Consider the following 22287-nt stretch of genomic DNA (forward strand, 5'->3'; position numbering starts at 1 on the left):
TTGAAACAAAGCAACAACTGTAGCAAGGGAGAGTACGCAAAAATCACGCTCAAGAAACGCACACATACAATTATATATATATATATATATATATATATATATATATATATATATATATATATATATATATATATATATATATATATATATATATATAAATGCGTGGCACACCATGTGCTCACCACCGCGTCACTGCCCGAGGCATGGAAAAGGTACTAAATGTGGTGCCACCAAGCCGTGAGCGCGGGCAAAAAGTAAAATGAACGAATACAGAGGAGCACGTAAAGACAAGAGCACGGGGGAAAACCCGACAATCTCAAAACCGCAATAAATTGCGCGCGGCGAGCGCGTGTGTTTTCCGATTAGGGCGCCTTTCCGTGCGATCATCCCAACCTGCCGATAAAGGGAGCCGCTCCAAGCGCGAGCACGGAAACTCGGCGAGAGAGGCTCGAAAAGCCAAAGGGGATGGGGAGTTGAGAGAGAGAAACGGGTGATTGGGATGAGCGGGAGAGATAAAAAGGGGACAGCGCAGAAGAAAAGAAACGTGCGAACGGAACAAGGAGGCAAATATATGAAATACAAAGAGACTGTGTGTGTGTGTGTGTGTGTGTGTGTGTGTGTGTGTGTGTGTGTGTGTGTGTGTGTGTGTGTGTGTGTGTGTGTGTGTGTGCGTGTGCGTGCGTGTGTGTGCGCGTGTGTGTGCGTGTGTGTGTGTGTGTGCGTGTGTGTGCGTGCTTGCGTGCGTGCGTGCGTGCGTGCTTTCGGTGGTGAATTGACTGAGCCACTTTGAACCACAGCTTCCACTTCTCTCGATACGCCGTGGGGCCAAACGGTTAATGCTCCGGGAATTCGTCAATGGACGTTGGCGCTCACAGTTTAACCTAACGGATATGATGCGCGGCGCGAGAATAGGGCCGTCAGACAGAAGGAAGAAGAACGCGTCTCTTGGAATGATGAACCAACCACTCGAGCGGTTCGGCACAATCACGGCTTATCCTCGAGCAGGCACAAAAAAAAGAAATAAAAACGAACAAACGCAGAGACGTTGGGCAACTTTAGTAAAAATGAGGGAGGACACTGCAAACGCTCGCGGAGGCGGTTATTATTCTAAATCTGGAGGCCATATATATGCAGAGCGCCGTATTTCTCCAAAGGAACTATTAACGAAGAGGCACACAGAGATATACAAAAGATTTCGATTCCGTGCCCGATGAGAACGCGTATTACATTCAAATGGACGTAGTACACAGCATGCGAACAGGAGGGCGCCAAATGCAAGAGGAATTTCCCCGTCCCTGAAAACATCGCCGCCCCACACCCTCTGCGCCAATGGCCGAGGCGGCAGCGCTGGCACCACAGCCGCCGCTCGCGTCTACTAGCTCCCCATCTTCCCCGTTACCTCCCATATTCGGAGCGCCTTCTTTCCACATAATAGAAGGCCTTCTACTTTCCCTCGGCCTCCCCTCCATCCCGGGAAATCGATAGTTAATCACGTTTAAGCGGTCCGCTAAAGCGCTCCTCGCGATTGCCCGCCGGCAACCCTCTTTCCCTCCTCGCCCTTTATCCTCGGAAAGCGGGGAGGAAACTGCTCACGTGATTTGCGAGAACCAATCACCGGGCAGCGTTTTCCTATTCCCTCGCCGATCTCCCTGCCGCCGCTTCTCGCACCCAGCTTTCATCTTGTCCCCTTCGCGCACCCCCTCCCCTTATACAACTTTTTTTGTAGTTTTCTTTGTCAACGTCGGGGCTCCGCCGGTTGTGTGTGTTGTATTCTGCCGGAGCAATTCCGCAGATCTCGCCGCCTCGCGCGGTCCTCTCGCTAACCTATTTCCTTCTTCTTCCCCTCGTTCTCGCAAAGGATCCTTTCCCTCAATCTCCAGAAGAAAACGGCTGCGAGGAGTGAAGGCACTAGGCAGAGGGGTTTACGCGACCCTCCCCCTCGACACCACCTCATTCCGCGCGGCTGTTCCCCAACGCCCCGCGAAAACAGTTTCCCCACCAATTATTGTTATATGGGAAGGCGGAAGAAAAAAGACAACACAAAAGCGAGTAGAGAGAAAAGGCGGGATGGGTGGTGCCGCTTAGAAATGGGCAAAACGAGCTGTTGAGCGAAAGAGGGAGAAAAGAGGAGGGGTTACGCAAAAACACTGAAACAGACAGAATGGGAACCAGTCCACGTAAGCGAAATAAAACAACAAAAAAAATTTGTCGTATAAGCGCACGATGTTCGCGCTGTCGACGTAAATCCGAGGAATCATAACACGTGCATAGCCGCTTTGAGCAGTGCTGAGGACGACATACGAATAAATGGGCAAACTACGAAACGCAGCCGGGAAAAGTGCAGAGCAACGGTACGACACAGCGGGAGGGCAAAGCCAAACCGTAGATGAGTGGCTAAACGAAATCTAGACTTTCATCCAAGGGCATGAGAAATGCGCCTGAAAAACTGGCCGCGCTAAAATCTTGGAAAATTGTGGAGGAAGGGCCCCGAGGTCAAAGTGGGCGCGAAAAAGAAGGTGTGCGCAACAGAATGAGGGCTGTCGTGAGAAACGCGGAAAATCCCGTTACTTCTCGCAGACAAGCATGCTATTGCTGCTGCTTTGATTATACAGTATCTCGCGATTCCGACGCTGAAGCATTACAAGAAACCTTTAGAAAAAAAGGTGTATTAATAAATAAATGAATGAAAGGATCCTCCATCCCCGGATTCGTCATAGCCCATTACATCCGAATGCGTTTACTACGCACAGAACTCAGCAATTCCACGTGATGCAACGAAAGTCACGGGTCAGATCAGCCAATCAGAAAAGATAACCGAAAGAAGGACACCTCTCGGCCCCATAGTCCGCCTGTGATCGCGCGATGCCGCCTGGATGGAAGCGTCACGGAACAATTAAGAGTGTAAAATGGGCGAATAGCCCTTTCCTCTTTAGAAAACGCAGCTGGCTCTTGTTACTGATCGGCTGTCACATCCTAAATATTTGGCTGCACTGCGCGGGGTCGAAGAGACGGTGCCCGCCTCGGCGGACAAAGTGGCAGTCGGCGATGTTAAAATTTACAAGAGCTTGTGAAAATTACCTTCCATGCTGTTTTCTAACAATGCTGACAAAACAAAGATATATAAATTAGCATTCTTTTTTTTTCACTTTTTTTCGGTTGCGAAGAGGAGGAGGCATGTGTGGGCCTCGATTTTGTACCGATTCATTCCGTTCAATTCCGTGCGACTCTTATCATCTACCCTTCACGGCCGGCCTATGCTTTTGAATACGCCGGCGGAGCGTCGCCCTGGCGCCACAGTCGAAGCGCGAAACGAAATAGCACAGGAAACGGCATTGTTAGAAAATCGCGGTCCTGCAACTGACACCATAGATGTATCGCTCAGATGCTTACTGTATTCCACGGGGAAGACAAGGAAAAAGAGAGCCCTCAGCAATCGACGTTCCCAGGTGGTCTCCCTCACAGGGATTGACAGCTTCCGAACGAACGAGTACTGACGTACTCGCATGACATGGCCAATGGAAAACACTCTGATTAAGTCGATTGGCTAACCAGCACGTCCCTCTGGTTAAAATTAATTGCGACGAAAAAACGTTTGCGCATCTCACTAGCTCGATTGAGCGCCATTCTTGAAAGACTACGCAGCTAAAGCTCTCTCGGTACGTATTATTGTCAGTACGAGAGGGACGTGCCATACAAGCCGTTAGGGAAATGAACGCGAGCTAGAATAGTAACGAAAACATTCACCGGCGATTACGATACTGCCTAATGCGAAATTTGAGCGCAGCTCTATACGTGTTTTCATTTCGCGATACATTGACTGGCGCGGACAAGCTGTCTTGTGCGCCGCGTTGCAAACGGAGCGAAGTGTGGCGCGACTGCCACGCTAATCGGGAGATCGCGAGAGGTAGCACGTGGGTGATGCGTGCGCGCGATTGACAGCCGCCGCTGCAGACGGACCTCCACTCACACAGTGCTTTGTTCCCATATGGGTATCGGTGGACGCGCTCGCCACATGCCTCATCGGTGAACGGACAACGTGCGGTACTCTGGCGCGATCTAGTAGCGATCGTCGCCGCAGAACACGTCTTGCGCGGCACTGCGCTTTTCTTTTCACACTTTCGCCACATACTCCTCCTCCACTTCATGGTTCCGCCGCACCACTCCTCCTCCTCTTTCCTCCTCACGCTGTCTTCGCCATCACCGTGTTTCATCCTCCGCTGCGCTCGGCGTACGCTCTTTCATCCTTCGCTGTGCTCGTTTGCTCAGTTACACTGAGGGACGCCCACGCTCAACACAGAACGGAAGCAGAACTTAATTGAATCATAAATCTGAGTGGTATATATGGGTGGAGTCCCTATTCCAGGGGGAGCCACTGGCTTCTGCGGCTCGCCGGGCCTGGTCGAAGGTCGCCAGCTGGCTTCCCAAGTCCAGTTCGGTGAGTCCCACGATCAGTTAGCGAGTGAGTCCTTAATTAGCGACGAGACGGCGTGTGCCGGGCGCCTCAGGCATTCGTATGTGATGTGCTGGAGTGTAGGTGTATCTTCACATCAGGGACAATTGTCTTTGTGTCAGTCGGGGTACATCTTGTGTAGCCTGTGCAAGTGAGGAATGATGTTCGTCTGTAGTCGGCGTCAGTCCCGGGCGCCTAATACCTGCGCTCTAAAACAGCCTACTTTGCCTCGTCCGTAATCGTACTAAAAACATCGTTTTCTTTGATAAACATTTCCTCGGGGCATTTTAGTCCTCCTCTTTATCCTACGGAGTTTCTCCGGTCACATGTAGAGTACCATTTCAAGCACAAATGTAACAAACTACAAGGCTCGAATTCAAGCACTATTCAATATGCGCGTTCGTCGCATACAGGTAACAATGCGCCACTTTTGAGCTGACTTAAATTCCAAGAATTTCAGAACATTGCCGATATCAAAAGTGAAAAACGAAGTACGTTGTATTAAATCGATGTTTTAATGCGACAAAGACGCAAGAAAAACTTATAACAAGAAGACGCAAATCCCGCCACCCCTCCATTTTTTTTCTTCTTGCAAACGTGGTTAAGGCGTACTTCTGTAGCGTTCTATTTAAGACAAATTGCCAATCAAGAAATTGCGACCTTCGATATAAACTTTGTATCTAGTCATGACATAATTTTGTTGGGCATTATAAATAAAATAAAATAATATAATTAAAACAACAAACTACGCCCTACTCATGACAGCAATATATACCCGCACTTCTTGAGGCCAACTCAGGCACCGAGATACATCACAACAGCGCAGCGACATTAGTTGCAGTCTACCCACCAGGCCTAATTTCGTGCCAATCATACAGCCTGCTCTAGAGAGGCCACATGCAATATTTCTAACGACTTCCAACCGAAGGAATCACGCATAACGGGCCATGATGTATAGCCCTACGTAACCATGACACTGCAGGTGTGCTGGGTTCCAGATTCAAGACAGAAAAAGGCAATAGAAAAGCGACAGGAGAGTGAGTTTCTCCAGTAAAAGAAAGTGAAAGAGAATAAATAAGAGAAGCCAACATAAAACCGCAACGCGAAAAAGAAAGAAATTAAAAACGAAGTTTCGAAATTCGCTACGCCCGCGGCCTTCGTGCACACTGTCAACTTCGCGCACACCGCACAGAAAGCACCACTTGTTGCAGCATCGTTAAACCACGCGGCCAAGAGCGCACCGCCAGCAGGGAGGGGGCTTTCACCACAAAGCAGCGATGATGACGACAGCGCACGTGAGAGGCGCATGTTCGGCGGGCGCGGAGGAAACGGCTCGGCCGCGACGCGCAAGGGCACGCGCACAAAGCAACAGCTTGTGACAACGAAGAGAAGCAAAATCGCAAAAGGGGGGAACCATTGTTCATCTGCGCAATGTCGAGCTGAGCGAGATGTGTCTCTGCACGTTCGAATTGCCTGATGCGCGAGCGCGAAGTTTCTCAACATAGCGAGCACTCGCGCGCCCCCATGGCGCACACGCATACAAACTTCACACATATACGCATACCCTAATTTCAGAGTACCATGGAACAAGCACCGAATGATGGGTACAATAAGACAAGCGGATTAGTTTCTCGAAATTACAGCTATAGTAACGCCACCGGCTTCTACGCTTTCGCCTCTTCCACACAACTAATAATCATAGCGCACGCGTTGTGCCACAAACTTCGTTAAATCCATCTTCGATTACAATACAGGGATTTCGAGAGAATGACTGAGGTTTCCCAAGAGCGCTGGGTGCAGTCGTGAAGACATTGTCGAGCTTTTGCCGTTCCACTCGCTGTTCCGGCTACGGTGTGCGAACGCCACGCTCTTCCAGGCTCTCTGAAGACAAACGGCAACTGACCAGAAGCGAGCCCGAATTGACTCGAGGCACCACAGGCCGACTGCATGCAAACGCTAGAGTTCCGGGAGCATAGCCTTGACCCTTATCGGACCAGCTGACCACACGAGCGCCAATGCAACACCCGAAGGCAACGAACTCGTGTCTGACCGCAGACACACGGTCTCTTCTCAACAAGGGCTCGCTCCCCAACCCTTCTCCCGAAGTACACAGTACCCAAGCAAACCGAAGTCCAGCACTCCTGAAGTTCCTCGCGTTCTCCCTCTGTTCAAAAATCGCCTGGATGGTACAGAATTACAAAGGCACTGTAAACTTAGTCACAAATTCGCAAGCGCGGTTCCCTTCAACGTTCTCCTACGTGCCATAAAATAATACTGTATAAAGCTAAGAACTGTGGCCAGTCCGGAAAGGACGTTTTCCCGAACCTATGAAGCCGGAAGCAGGAAAAACTGACCGATTGATTGACCGATCTCTACAGTGGAGGGCTGTAGAATAATCCTGATCATCTGGGGTTCTTTAAAGGGGCCTTAACATGACATTTTCAACTTTCCATTTTCCCTACTCTGTGAAGGTCCCGGACCTCGAAACCACAGAAAAAAGATTACTGGCAAGCCCTCCAGAGCGCCCCATATAATTTACTGTAATAACTTTCCTACAATTCAGGGGTTGAAGTCGCAAAGCTTTTCGTTTGTCAATGCTGTCTCGCCTTCTTTAATGGTATGCCCAACATAACGACAGGCTGGCATCCGCTGTGACAAACTTAGCTTAAATGTTTTTTTTTTTTTTGCGAATAATGTATCTTTTTGTTTTTCGTTTCCCAAGTGCTGTATGTGCGGTGACGTCATGACGCAGTTCGTGGTCACGTGATAGCCGGACGTTTTGACAACCGCTCTGCTTGGGTCGGTCGTCTGATATGCCGATACACATCGCGCGGCCCGACGTAACATCATAAGAGACCACCGAGCGAGCCGCAACAAGCGCCAGAAGTGCTTCTTATGACATGACCAATAAAAATCGGGCCCCTCGGTTGACCCCCTTTCGTCTCGTTTATTACATAACGAGGGCCTCGAATCCGGCAACATTGATGCCTTCAGGTAGCATATGTGGGTTTATTGACCAGTTCCTTTCACCCAAAAAGATCACGTTCTCGTGACGCCTGCGGCAAAAAGGACGTTCCACGTCCGCCGCCAAGGTCTGTGAGTGGTGGCACTGGCTAACACTCCCAGGGTTCTACTAGGAAACATAAATACGGCGCCGCGATAGCTCAACTGGTAGAGCATCGCACGCGTAATGCTAAGGTTGTGGGATCGTTCCCCACATGCGGCAAGTTGTTTTTTCATACTCTTTCATCTCCATTAATGTATCGTTTCTTTATTTCATTTACTAAGCACAAGTAATTTCCCCTATGTTGTCCTTGGCAGCAAGTTGTTTATCGGTCCTCTTTCACTTCAATTTTAATTTATTCATTCTATTTTCAATTAAAAACTACAAATAACTTGCGTTGTGTTTCTCTTGGCTTCATATGATAGTGATTAACAAAAATCGGTCCCCTGAGTTGCCCCTGTTCTTCCCATATATGTTATATCCTGTCATCCTCTGTCACCGTCACTGCCGGCAAATTCGTCAACGCACGGGCAATTTTCAAACACCCGCCGCGTTTTAGCCGCTTAGGGGGTGCGCTGTCCTTCGTGCACAAGTCAGCGCGCCTACCTTTCCCTTCAGCTCGGCAAAGAGGCTCAATACTAAAATTAGCCGCTTCGCTTCTTCCAAAGCCACCACCGCAGCCGCAGCACACACGCATCCTCCTGGATACCCGCAGAGCTCATCGGCTGCTCGCGCAATCTCCCCGACGCGGTTTCTAATTTGAAGAATACCGCTGACGAAAAGAGGCACACAGAAAGGTGGCACAGATACGCACGAGAAAAAAAAAAGGAAGAAGAAAAAAGGAAGTTATCGTTAAACAGCCGTCGAAGGGGGACCCCCTTCCCTCCATGCACCAACACCGCCTTCCAGCTATATTCCCTCTTTCTACCAACAATGGGAAATCCCGCTATTGAAGGAAAAGAAAGAAAGGAAACCATAAAACAGGCCCGCGCGAGAGGACGAGAAAAAGAAAAAAAAAAGCATACACGCATACAAGAACACTGATTTCTGGACGCCCGCCGCGCTTCATTTCCTTATTCTCCTTAGCGGATTCATGTCCACCCGCTCCCCTTTTAAACTTTATTTATTTTTTCCCTCTTCTTTTTCCAATTTGAGGACCACTTCCGCTCCTCACCGCTCTCTCTCCCAACCGACGTGTTCGCGCCCTCATATGAGCGGCGCTCTACCAACACCCTCCACCCTCCTTTCTTTTTATACGCATCCTTCGTTCTTCCAGGCTCACAGGCAAAGAAACAAGGATTAACTTCTCTTCCACGACACATACACGCACAGAGAGCGACAGAGGGAAAAGAACTGATGGGAGAAGGAGTTTAACAGCTGAGAAAGGCGCATCCGAAAGGCTACCCCACCCCCAATTTCACTCCCTCCTTCCTTAGCGACCCCCCTCTCTCTCTTTCCTTTGTCACACGCGTTTCATTTATTGCCCGTTCAATATCGTCCACATTTTTGGCGCTCTCTGTCTCTATCACCTTCCTTTTTATGTTTTTCTTTCTTCTTTTTCATCTTCTCTTGTCACAGACTCACTCTGCTATATACAGTACGGCACCTCTAAAAACTGCGCGGCGACGGCGACTCACGCCTGCTCTCCAAGTGCTTCACATGTCCATTCCGTCTCCTCCTCCTCGTCGGAGCTTTATATAAGCGCCTCGCTTGTCCTCGTAATTTTTAATCTCGTCACTTTTCTCCACGACACTCTACTCAATCTAGGATAGGTAGCATGTCTATGGTGCTCAGCGATGAAAGAAAAGAGAACGCTTAGGAGAAAAAAAGAAAACAAAAAAGAATAAAGAGGGGGAGGGAGATATCGAAGCAACTAATCGCGCACGAACTGTTATATTTTAATTTTTTTAATTACGCGTTTACTTATTTTTGCTCATTTTCCCGATATCTCCTTTGTATAGCTATATTTATACACCATCGTTGCCGTCGTCGTTCCGACGAATCTTTTCGCACTCTCGTCTACCTTTCTATTTCGCATGCACTTCTCCAATTTGGTTGTCGCTCGCTCACCACGTCTCCTCCAAACGCCTTTCTCTCCTTGCTCAATTTCTCCTCCACCAAGCTTAATTCTTTGTAATTTTCTTTTTTCCGCCGCCGTGCTTCTTTAACAAATTTTCCGGGGAGACACGAGTGTTTAATAAGCGTGCGAACGGCGTGCTCCGCGGTATCGTCCTGCGCGGGTTCGTTCGTTCATTTTGTTTTCATCTTTGCAGGTATCTTTTGTGTCAGCCATTACTTCGTAAGCCCCTATGCGCTTCCTCTGTACAGTTCTTCCTCTCTCTATGCCCTGCATCAGTTTAGTCCGGGGCTATATAAGTGCTTGCTCACAGGAACCACTCTCGCGCGTTAACGAGCTTTGAGAGTTCGAAGAGAACGCGGGAAAGAAGAACAAATGTTCTCGTCTACACTTATAACGCTATCGGTTAGAACGAGAAAGAGAGACAAAAAACTTTCAATGAATGAGAGAAATTACAACGAAACGCGAGTGCGGTGACGACGCGCAGTAATTAATCAAGTACGCGCAATCCATCGAATACTTTTATTTATTCTCGACACCAATATTAGCTCTTATGGAGCATGGGATGGACCGCTTCTCCGCGTACTTAACAGGGTTCACCTGAGGGTGCAAAGTTCAATGCAGCGGTACGCTGTGTTATACGCGCGTGTCACACACCACTGACACACACACACACACACGTGCACCATATATATATATATATATATATATATATATATATATCTGCGCAGCTTAACAAAACTCTCTCGGCGTGCAAAATTTATATAGCACTCATATTTACTGGAGTATTCATGTGTCAAGCTGTCTGCACAAATCCATATAGAGAACTTTTCATGCCTACTATTAGTGCAATCACGAGCGTTCTCTCGGGTAACAAGTTCCAAGGGAATGAGTGCGTGTATTAACAAGTATTGCACCTGTACACATGTTACCACCGTGCGGCTGTCATATCTCGCCGCCTTACGATGCTCTTTCCGTGCTATCGCAGTAAGGTTATACTGGTGTTTTGGAACTTTTTGAGCTTTCGCCGTGTATGCTCTAAATCAGATTTCACTAGCTGAGCTTCTTATATCGCTAGTTATTCGTTTATCAAAATTCTGGGGTTTCACGGGCCAAACCAAGATGGAAACCGCGACTTCGAGCTCAGCAGCGCCAATGCCATCGCCACTAAGCTGCCGCGGCCGTTAGTTATCGCGGCAGTAAACAACCAAATGCACTAACCTTAAACGGGCACTAGAGGGCCACTCTAAACCAATTTAGATGGCTAATATATTCTTTCACGACGCTGTTTCCATTTTTATTTGGCGGGTACATACGGGTCGGTTAGTGGGGAAAAAATTAAGGCTAAGCCTTCCCATACTGAATTTCACAGCAAACGACAGCGCCAGTGCGTCCGCATGACGTCGCGCATTTGAAAGCTCTTGCCTGCTCGGGTCTTCTTTTTTTTTTTTGCGCATACGTCCTAAAAAACTCGCTGTGCTGAGCTTTCTGGGTTATTCAGAATGCAGTGTAATCCCAGCTCATCAACAAACAATTGATCAGTCTCCAGTAAACGATCCTGAAATCCGTGAAACTGATAAGTGCTTTCCTTTTCTTTTTTTTCTGTTCTATTGCTTAAGAAGTCTCTGCTTACGGTAACACTAATCTTTTTTGGTGCTTCAGACGCGTGGCTCGCCAAATGAGCCTCACTTTATATTCGTCTGCGGTGGCCTTTAAGCAAAAATGTTGATGCGCAACTCGATCATGCATAGATATTTTGCTTATAGTCATAGTACTTCTGCGTTTCCTTCGCGGAAACAACTTTGAACACCTACCCCAAGAGCAGAGCGAACATAAAGGGCACCGGTAAAGAAGGTACTGCTAGGCGCTGTGCTGTGGGCTACTTATACGTGCTTTGTCTCTGCTGTGGTTTTGCTACGGTAAAAGATAACGGAAATAACTTTGTTCGCCGTCTGCGTCTGTTCTGTACACCGGCAATGTCTGACGGGCACTTTTTAGCGATAAACGAAAAATGAACAAATCAACACCCACAGCAAAAGCAGAAAGGAACGTGCATGCATACTTCTATATGCGCTACAACTTGTCGGCGCGGAAACAGCCGGCCGCGGCATAGCTGCCATCTGACCTAGGGTCCTGCAATTACGAGGTCGATATCGTAGCCGCGACGCCACGTACGGACGTGCCGAGAAAGCGATTGAAGAAGCGTGGCAGTGTTACGTACAACACCGTACCAAATGAATAAATTGTTTCAGGAGAAGCGAAGATAACACGAAATCAACTTTTCATGGAACGAAACAATCAGCGGTTCCTTCCCATGGGCCACCTCGCAGCGCGTGTACAAGTATTCCCCTTCTCAAGCTTCATCGTAGTATCGCGCCTGTGAACACAGTTACGGAGTTAAGCCTCTTGGTTGCAAGGTTCAAGAAAAAATCCAACAATTGCCGTTGGCACATGGAGTGAGTGCATTTTCTAATCGAAGACGAGGCGACAGCATGAGGTACCAGTGCGTTCTTCAGCTCGACGTAAAAGTATTGGGAAACAGTGATGCGACTGCTAGTAAGCTTGAAGGCGCGCGAATGTGCCGAATGCTCCTGACGGAAAAAGTATACCCCACAGCGAAACGGCGCTTGATACATGAACAAGACTCGAACAAGAAGACACGAAGACAGGAGCAAGACTCGCGCACAAAGACGAACTTGCAGCGGCTTCATCTGGGGCGCTTCCAGTGAGGCACAGTCAGGGGAGGCCACGGAGGAGGCAGGGCTGTAGAGGGCGTTCGAGGTTCCGCGCAGAAATTACAAGGGCCGCGGCGACTGAACATGCGCAGTTGCGCCGAATCAGCGATGTGCGCACTGCAGTAGCCTTGGTTCGACTGGCCGAAATAATTGCGACCGGTACACTATACCGCCGTTGTCTGTCTTGTGAATCGCATCATTGCTGTCGCACTGGTCGCAGATTTGGCGCAACTGCGGACACTCAAATGTTTCGGAAGTGCCCCTCAGCACAGCCATGCGGAGCGCCCTCGAGTCGTCATACCATGGCCGGACTATACGTAGACCGTATTTACAAAGCTTCTCGTTCGTAAATTCTCTTTGCCATTTAGTGGCCACCTTATAGCGAATAATATTTACGGCATGAGGATTCACCGACAATTGCACTTACGAAAAATTCTAGCGTAAAAGATTTTTGTGAATACGAGCCCTGATGCGTAGAGACGTACTCGTCGAACACTTGACAGTGGGCAGGATGAACTCTCATGCGTCATCACTATTAATATGCCCCAGAAAAAGGTACCCGTACACAGCGCCGTTTCTAACCCGACGCGTACACGTGGAAAATAAGAAAAAAAAAACTAAATAAAAAAAGATCAGAAGAAAAAAAAGCGAAAACGCTGACATGCTGATTATTCTTAGAACGGGCGTCTGCCATTTCCTCGTTAGCCGCGCACATCCAGCGACGAAAAGAAGAGCAAGAAGGAGCAGCCACGATACGGCGTCTCGAGCCAAACCAGGTCACAACCGCGCAGAGAACAAAGCGCGGCCCGAGATGGGCACGGCCAGCTCTGGCCCGAGGACGGCGTTCGCCTCGCACCCTTCCCGCCGTAGCCCACCGAGAACAAAAGGAGGCAGGGGACCACGCCGAGGAAGCACTTGTCTCTGTAATCCCGGCGCGCACCTATTAGGCACCTGCGCACCACCCGGTCGGATATATATATATATATATATATATATATATATATATATATATATATATATATATATATACGGGAGATGAAGTCTTCCGCGCGCTATAAACAGGACGCCATTTGCTCACATAACGAGTTTTGATTCGTGCGCAGTGCAGCGTGCGCCGCCGCCAACCTTTTCCCTAGGGGATTCGGCCGCTTGATTAGCACCGATGACGGCTCCTTGTAACAGCGCTTATAACTGGTGCAACATGTGTAACACTCGGGGCTTCCTTCTGTGAGAAACGAGCTCGGCCACAAAATACGAGCGTTGATTAACGCACGCACACTTCAATTTCTCGTTACTGCCGTTTACATTTATCATGCTGCTCCCACGGCCGACTAACATCGCGTAACCGCGCCCGCTCTTTCGCGAGCTGCTGGTTTTAAAATAAACCGGCAAGAAAAAGAAGAACAAAGAGAGAAAGAGAGAGAGGCGCCAAAGATCGAGGAACCGGGGTGGGTAGGGAAGGACGAGTGCCGCTGAGGGAGGCGCCTATATGCTGTTCTATATGTCGCTGCGAGGGAACAGAACCACAAAACTGCACAGGAAGAGAATAAATAAGAGAGAAAAAAAGATAGACTATTCTATCGCGGCCCGATCGTCGCTTTCTACGAATCATCGCGTAGCGCAGGGAGCGAAACAATCTATACAGAGTCCGCGCCCGGCGTTCAATTACGAAGAACCAAGGCGATAGCACGCGGTGCGTTCCAATCAGAGTGGGGCATTCATGGCGTCTCCATAAGGCCCGTGTGATTGGTTCCCCAAACTGATTAATCTCCCCCGGCCATAACAGGAACGCGCGAGAGTCGAGGACGGAGCCACGGCGCGCGCGAGGTAGCTAAAAACGTGCTACTATAAACGGACGGAGCAAGCAAGCATTCAGGCACAAAAGCCGTGTGCTCGCGCCCGGCGTGCGGGACGCGGGGGGATATTACGCGAGCAGCAGCTCCAGCTAGACGGCGACGAGATGACGACTACCTGGCGTACAACGCATTCGCCCAGTCCGGGGGGGAGGGGGGGGAGCAGCAGCCGAATTAGCGAAACAATCATCAATCATGGGCACCGGCTACTAATCGACGACATAACGTTAATCGATTCCCCGAGTCCCAATTGAAGGACAAAACGCGAGACTACCACTATACGGCCCACCGCAAAAGAAAGAAGAAAATGGAACTGAAAAAAAAAAAAATGCGCGAGGCTCCCCTTCGATATAAAACCGAGCCGCAGTCGGCGCAACAGCAGCTTACGAGGGCAGAATAGATCCTCATTCACACGCGCTCTATTCCAAAGGGAAAGTGCGATGTAAATAGAGAGAGCACAAGCCGCAAACGCTTAAGGCAGTGTGCAGAAGGTATCGACCGACGTACAGCGCGTATATACGCGCCTGTTATAAAAACGGGGCATGTTAAATAACAACTTCGTTCTCCCCCAGATTGGGAGAATTAGTGCCGCGCCGCCAATTGTCTATAGCGCGGGGTGATTCTCTGTCTGCACCAGCGGCACCAACAGCAAGGAAAATGTGACGAAGCCGAGCGTATTATAGGAACGCCGTCCACGCATCTACGCGAAAATGGTCACATGCGCGCCGCCACGGGGTCGAGAGCAAATTACACGCCTCGGAGAACCGCAATTAAAGGGAAACCAATCACGAATGACTCATCGAGAGGCCAAATAAGGAGACGCGTTGTGGGAGGGTCGCACCGAATAGCGAGAGAGACAGGGAGAGAGCGCGCGGGGGGAGGGGGGGTTGAAGAAACATAATTAGGCAGGATGGTTGGGGGGGGGGGGGTGAAGGGACGGGGAATAATTCGCTTCATGTCTGCTCGCATACAACGCAATCGAGGAAGCCGCGGCGTCATCGGTTCAAAGTCGAAAAGCGAACCATATCAGGGTGCAAACTTTGCCCAGAACGAAAGCAAATCAGAAGAGCTCAAAAAGCAATGAATTTGGCCAGTTGGTGGTTGTTCATAGTTCCTTCTTGCGCTGTGTACTTAATGGCGAGGACGGGAACGAAGACGACAACGGATGGCGCGCTTTTTTTCCCGCCCTCGTCATTAATTAAGCACACAGCGCAAGAAGAAACTGTGAAATGCCAATCGGGAACGCAGGCGATTATCTGTGCGTAGCGGAGAGACAGCAGCGCGGGGACGGCAGAGGCGACATGGCAACCGATCGCCATAAAAAAAAAAGCGAGCGCTCACGGTGTCGGCGACAAGTGGTTGGCGTGCCCTAGCGCGTCCGAGAGACGCGCAGCCAGCAGCTGGTAGGGCGACGACAGGCCGCGTTGTCGTCTTCACGCGCGCGACTCGCAAAGCGCGGGGCCCGCGGCGGTCAGAGCAGAGCAGCAAGACGCTCGCACGTTGAAAGGAGGGGGGGAAGAAGGGGGCATGCCGACAGCAGCCTCCCGCGGAGTGGACCGGCAGGCCCGACTGGCCTCGTCTCTTGGTGCTTTTCTCGTATTTATTTATTTTTTCACACCGTCCGCTTTGTTTACAGGCGTGTGTAGCACGCGCTGTTCGAAAGAAGGACGGTCGCAAAGGTGACAAGTGCGCGCGCGCGCCGTTGACGGATGGCCGGCTTCCCGGCGTGAACCATCGCGGCGGCAAAGTGGCCAGTCGGAACCACCCAAGACGCGCATGATGACCCAAACTGCAGGCATATCGGAGTAAGCTGCAAGTGACAATTGGTGAGACACTGCGTAACTGCCTGTTTTCGTTCAGCCCACTACGAAGACCAGCGCCTCTATTCACGAAAATCTCTTACGCTATAATTGCTCGTAACAACCAATTCCAGTCAATCCTGATGCTGGACATATTAGCGAAGGCGGGCGGCCAATGGCAAAGAGCACTTACGAACGAAACGCTTTGTGAATTCGGCCCCAGTTTAGTACAGCTCTGCCGTCTCAAAGGGCGGTTAATACGAAACATCTCTTCACCGTACAACGGAACTGCAAGCTGAACTGACCCTGAGCGGATGCAGCACATGTAACAGCGGGTGTAGGGAAATACCTTAAAGGGGCCCTCACCAGGCTCCATAGCAAATTTTGGTTATACGCTGGAAGTTGTTACGTGTCCTGTAGGGAGCGTGCAGCCCAAAATATTTTCAAATGGGCTCACTAATAGCCGAGATAGAAACATTTCATTGCCGCGAACCCATGATTTCAGCACGCGGGCTCCACTGCCAAGCAAGACGCTCTCTCCACTCGCCCCTTCTAGCCTTCACAAGAGAAATTCCTTCCATGCGTTCTCCCATACCAGACCTCTAGGATCGCGTGACGCAACGTCAGAGGCCCCGCCTTCATTTTTTTTCCCTCGCTTTTTGTTTCGGAGCTACGCACTTCCGCTGAGGGCGTCGCACGGGAGCTGTTCTCTCGTTCGCGCAGCGCACGATTTTGCGCGCTGTGCACAAGGACACATGACAAGCCGTATAATTCCTGGCGTGAACCGGCGGTTCACGCCGGGAGTTATACGCCGTGTAGGACCTATAGCACCTAGCACCTACACGCCGTGTAGCACCTATAGTGCTACACGAATACTGAGGCAGAACAAGCGGATCGCAGAGCATGATCACGCGCTGGAACACGGAGGAAAATGGCCTAGTTTCGGTACCTGCGCACGTGACCGCACGACCGTGGGAACAAGCAGACGAAGCGGAAGTGTTTCTCTCTTCCTTCGGTGCGAAGCAAAACAAAAAAAAAAAAACATGCAGACATTCCGTTTGTGTGTTTTACTATTTCTCTAAACATCAATTCGTCAATTCAAGCAGTAGATCACACACAGATGGTGCCTTGAATAATTCTCGAAGTCACGTGTCACCACGAGCGACGTCACACTGCGGACTCGACTACGCAGGCGCAGGGACACAAGTACGTCATCCTCCGGCTTGGAGCGCGGCGGCCGCGAGAAGGAAAAACGGCGTTCGGTTTGAAATTTCAGACCCTTCCGCGGCGCGTAGCGATGTAAAACTTTGCAGACACAATCGTTAGCGCCCAATGTGTGCTCAGCGCTTATGAGCTCAATATGGCCAGACCTGGTGAGGGGCCCTTTAAGAGATATTCCGCTCCACAAGCCCAAGATGCGGCATTCCGACCTGCCCCGGAACGGTGTAGCGCGACGTCGCCTTTTAAGCTGCAACAACGCTGCGATGACCGATGGCCGTGGTCAAGCAAAAACTAATGAGCGAGGCGATAATTAAGAAGTCGTTCAATTTGACATTTAGGGGGTGTTTTAGTAGGCCCTAAGTCACAAGCACCGCCGAACAGTGCGAGCATTTCCTGGAAATATCCAACACGAACAAAAGCCGTTGTACACGATGGCACTCCGGTGTATCAAAATGTAGATATTGGAGGCTTCACCCGCCATGCTATAATAAAAGGAAATCCGCGAATTCACCGACGATGGCTGTTACCTGAACTCCGTTCGTCCGTCATTCTTGTGCTGCGCAACTCAATATCCCGTAGTGTTGCGTTTCGCCTACGACACGTGGTTTTGCCGGCGCGACTGCGGCGGGGCGGCAGACATTTTGGCCCGATCGTCGTCGCCGCAACACTCATCGCCAGGTGTTTCCAGGCGCGACTGCGGCGATGCGACCGCCTAGGGATCATCCTCGCATTCCAGTCATTGTGCCCGAAACAGGCGATGCCAAAGCAGGGATCTCATTCCAGTCATTGTGCCCGAAACAGGCGATGCCAAAGCAGGGATCTCGTTCCAGTCATTGTGCCCGAAACAGGCGATGCCAAAGCAGGGACCATCCTCTCATTACAGTCATTGTGTCCGACCGGCAGCGCCACGACAGGGTGCTACGAGATCGTGCTCGACATGGTGCTACGGCATCGCTACGACAGTGTGCGTCACCATTAGCCCATTGTACATTCACGTGCTCGTCTTTTGAGGGGTTCCTTCTTGCCCTCAACTGCGAGAGTATAAAAACAGCTGCCCCCGGACGCCAAAACGAGGGCTCCGATTTCTTCTGTTGAGTGAAGTGCTCTCCCGTCTCTCTACTTCGGTCAAACCTGACCACCAACTCTTTGCGATGTTAAAATAAACAAGTTGTTTCGTTGTTACCAGTCGACTCATGCTTTGCCGGGACCTTCGGATGCTTCCAGTTGTACCCCAGGCCGCCAGGCCAACGCTACCCTTGGGGCTTGCGACCCAGGTACAACCACGGGCGTCAGCGCCGAGTTCCCAACAGATCGTACCAGCAGTCCGATCCCAAACAGTAGCGACAAACTCGGGTCTTCGCAGGCACACAAAAACGGTCCATTCGTCCGAAGTATGGACACGTAGGCGCCCGGCGGCTGAAGAAAACGCTCTTCTTTTGAAAACTGTACAAGTAGTCGTGCAACACCTGCAGGCACGCGCTGTGTGCAAAATCTAAAGGAAATCTCGTCAGCTCTGCAAACAGAAAGGAGAATCGCCGCTCATGACTGTGCAAATATAACCAGAGTTTTAGGAAGGAGAATTACACAATTACAAGACTGTCCTGAAATAACGCATTGCACATTCCGAACAGCTGTCACAGCGTTGCTAAACAAAAGAATACGCAAGAAGAATTTTCTATGCCTGGATTCGTAGGCAAACTCATACTGAAATTTCACAAGTTGTCATTGTCATTCAGTTAATGTTTCCCTGCTTGCTTAGTTGAAAAAAGCTTGGGGCAGGACTCGGAACACACATTACTGGCGTCTACGTTGGTGCTTTGAAATGCAGTCGTTATCCTCGTACTTGTCCCGGATATTTAGAAGTATTACCTAGTACGAACACCTTTCATTTACCGCCTAGAATACCACATTGCAGCCCAATGTGCTTTTATCGAACATGACACCTATAGACCGCCAACCCAATATATAACTAAGCGCTCGCCGAGACTTGAATCAAAGGCAATCGGCACTAAGCCTCAAGACCGCAACGCAGAGAGAATGCTTTGAACTGCGGCACACACGGCATTTAAGGGACACTAAAGAGAAAAATAATTTAGCAATTACCCTTGTACAAAACCAGAAAGAGATCACTCTACCGCCAGAAGAGGCTTGGTAAACTAGAAAAGACGCAAGTAAATAAGGGTGGCGACGCTGCCTTGACGTCATCAGTGAAGTCATCGAAGTTTACGGCGTCTTCTTTGGCCTAGGTAACATTTTATTGGTAAACATGGAATACATTGTATGCTATAAAAGAGCCTAAGGCTAGCAAGATTCAAGAGCTTCCACTGAGCCATAACGGCGCAAATATGAGAAAATATTTTGAAATCCGTGGCGCCCCCACTGACGTACCGACGCTAGCTCGGATTTCAAGAGCAAAATTCGACAAACTGAATTTTGACCTACATTTTGACAAACATTTTTCGAATTGGCTCATTAATAGCCGATATATACATATTTCAGTGCCGTGAACCCATGATTTCACAAGGCGAGCTCCACTGCATAGCGAGACACTCTCCCCACTCGCACCGTCTAGCCTCCGCAAGCGAAATTCCTTCCCTGCGTTCTCCCATACCGAACCTCGAGAATCGCGTGACGCCTACGTCACGGGCCACACCTTCATTTTGTTTTTTTTTTCGTCCTCGGTCTTTTTTTTTTTCGGCGCTACGCTTTGCGCTGACGGCGTTGCGCAGGAGCTACTGTGATGTCTCGTTGAGCGCAGCGCACGATTTTGCACGCTGTGCACAAGGACACATGACTAGCGGTATAATTCAGTGCTACACGAATACAGGCAGAACAAGCGGCTTGCAGAGCCTGATCACGCGCTGTAACACGGTTGAAAATGGCATAGTTTCGGTACGTGCGCACGTGACTGCACGACCGTGGGAACAAGCAGACGAAGCGGAAGTACATGTCTCTTGCTTCGGTGCGACATAAAACAAAAAACACGTGGACATTACGTTTGTGTGTTTTATTATTTCTCTAAACTCCAATTCGTCAATTCAAGCAACAGATCCCACAGCTAACAGATGTTGCCTTGAATAATTCGCGAAGTCACGAGTCACCACGAGCGACGTCACACTGCGGTCCGGACTACGTAGGCGTAAGGATGCGACTACGTCACCGTCCGGCTTGGAGCGCAGTGGCCGCGAGAGAAATAGAAAACGGCGTTCCGATCGAAATTTCAGACCTTTCCGCGGCGCATAGCGATGAAATTCTTGGCAAACACGATCGTTATCGCGCAACGTATGCCCTGCGCTTGTTAGCTCAAAATGGCCAGACCTGGTGAGGGGTCCTTTTAAGAAAAGGCTGGTTTATTTGAACGGTACTGTAGCAGACCATGCAACAGCCTTAGTACAAGCCCAAGCCAAGATTAAAGCGCTGTGATTAACAAGAGTGTCTGCTGCATACGTTCGCAAGCAAGTGACAAAGCAATGTGACGCAAGTGTAAGCTCTCTTCAAAACGACTTTAAGTGGCTGGAGTTGTGTAATACCGCAGGTGGTCGAAAAAAAATCGGAAGCCGCTTACTAAGGCGTCTCTTATAGCCTCAGTTTGGCTTTAGGACGTTAACACCTCCCGTATAGTCGCAAATAAACCCTCGTTCCTAAAATCCTAAATTCTGAATGCAGCGGCACAACATGGAACATGACCGCCGCAACTTTCATCGCACTTACCGCTATGGCTGGCGCATTTTCGCGCTCAAACGACCAACGGACACTCGAGAACAGAGTGTCGCGCGCAAAGGCGGCCGCTACGCAGCTGTTCACAGCGAGGCTTGGCAGTCCGAAGTCAGCGACGACGTTCGACAGGCATCGATCGATGGGTAGCATCGTGGATGAACCCGTTCTCGTTACAAACGAATACAATATCGCGGACCCATCCATCACGGCGGCGAGCGCTGCAGTCCGGAGCCGAGAGTGATGCGAGAACCAGCGCGCGCCTCGCATGCACGACAGATGGCTCTACGTTTTCTTTTGGAAAGGCGTCGCCCGACCGGATACTGGCGAGCGACTGGTCTGCACTAAAGGTGGTGCTTTGAGGCTGCGTGCACGACAGCCGTACGCGCCAGCAGCAGCACAAAGACAAGCGTATTTCGTGCGGTCAAAGCCTCGGGCCGCGGCTTCGCGGAAGTATGTACGTCATCCGCAGGTTTTCTCACAAAGCGAAGTGCGAGTGGCAACGTTCACCTGGGCGATTTCTTCGCATTAACGTTAAGAGCGGCTGATTATACATGGTGGTGAACCGCAACGCGGAAAAGAACAGGTATTGCAAAACGTGATACGATAGCTGCGACAAGAGAAAGGACACAGGGCGATGTACGCAAGAATCGCGCTAGTGTGGACCTCCTTGTGTGTCTTGTGTCTTCGTTGCGGCGTTTGGCAAGTCACAGACTCCGCACATCAACTAGCCCAAAAGCGACCTTATAAGCAGAATTTGTTAATACCAGGAACGTTCTGGCTGTGCGTATTCCTCCTGCTCGTGCGATTGAAGCCAAGGCGCAGATAATCCGGCAACAACTGGTCCCGCATCGTTCCGGCTAACGCTAGCGAGCTCCGCGGCACCGCGCGATCTCCTTGCGAAAGGCACAGTGCAGCAGAAGTTGGAGCCACCTGACAGCAATGCCGCTCTACTGAAGGCGTCATCAGCATACTCGTGGCCATAGGAGAGAGACCAACGAGGACGTTCTAGTCACACGTTTCGGGCCGCCCAGTGAAGTAGTTAAGGCCCCAGACTGGTCTTCACTGCTTCGATTAAAAAAAAACAGCCTTTGGCCCTGTTTTCACAGCCAACCTTGCGAACGTATTAGCCAATCGGTGGGCAGCAGCGTTGACTGTCTGGGATCTTGTATCGCGTCACTCACACTTATAACACCTGCGCAGCACCACGTTTACCTTCACTCCCAACTATTACGGCTACGGAAACTTCAACTATTAGCTCTTAAACAAACTAACAAATTGCGCTTTGAGAAAGTACCTGTACGATCCACAGGAAAGCGCCTGAAATCCCCATGAGCAGCCCTCGGTGACAAAACGAGATAGGATGAAGTAAGAAGAATTAAAAAGACACACGCTATAATAGGCTGTATTAAAAAGAATACCGATAGTCAACTT

At 50.0% G+C, this 22287-nt stretch overlaps 1 protein-coding gene across 1 annotated transcript in view; it reads right to left on the bottom strand.

Annotated features, from left to right (window-relative positions):
* The window catches only part of LOC142584748 (uncharacterized), a 225577-nt gene extending 207865 nt beyond the window's left edge, over window positions 1-17712 (bottom strand). Inside the window, exon 1 of the mRNA XM_075694977.1 lies at window positions 17666-17712. Within this exon, the coding sequence (XP_075551092.1) occupies window positions 17666-17688 (23 nt within the window). The 5' untranslated portion in view covers window positions 17689-17712. The remainder of the gene's footprint in view (window positions 1-17665) is intronic.
* Window positions 17713-22287: the final 4575 nt, after the last annotated feature.

Source organism: Dermacentor variabilis, chromosome 1, assembly GCF_050947875.1.
Source record: "Dermacentor variabilis isolate Ectoservices chromosome 1, ASM5094787v1, whole genome shotgun sequence".
Lineage (NCBI taxonomy): Eukaryota > Metazoa > Arthropoda > Arachnida > Ixodida > Ixodidae > Dermacentor > Dermacentor variabilis.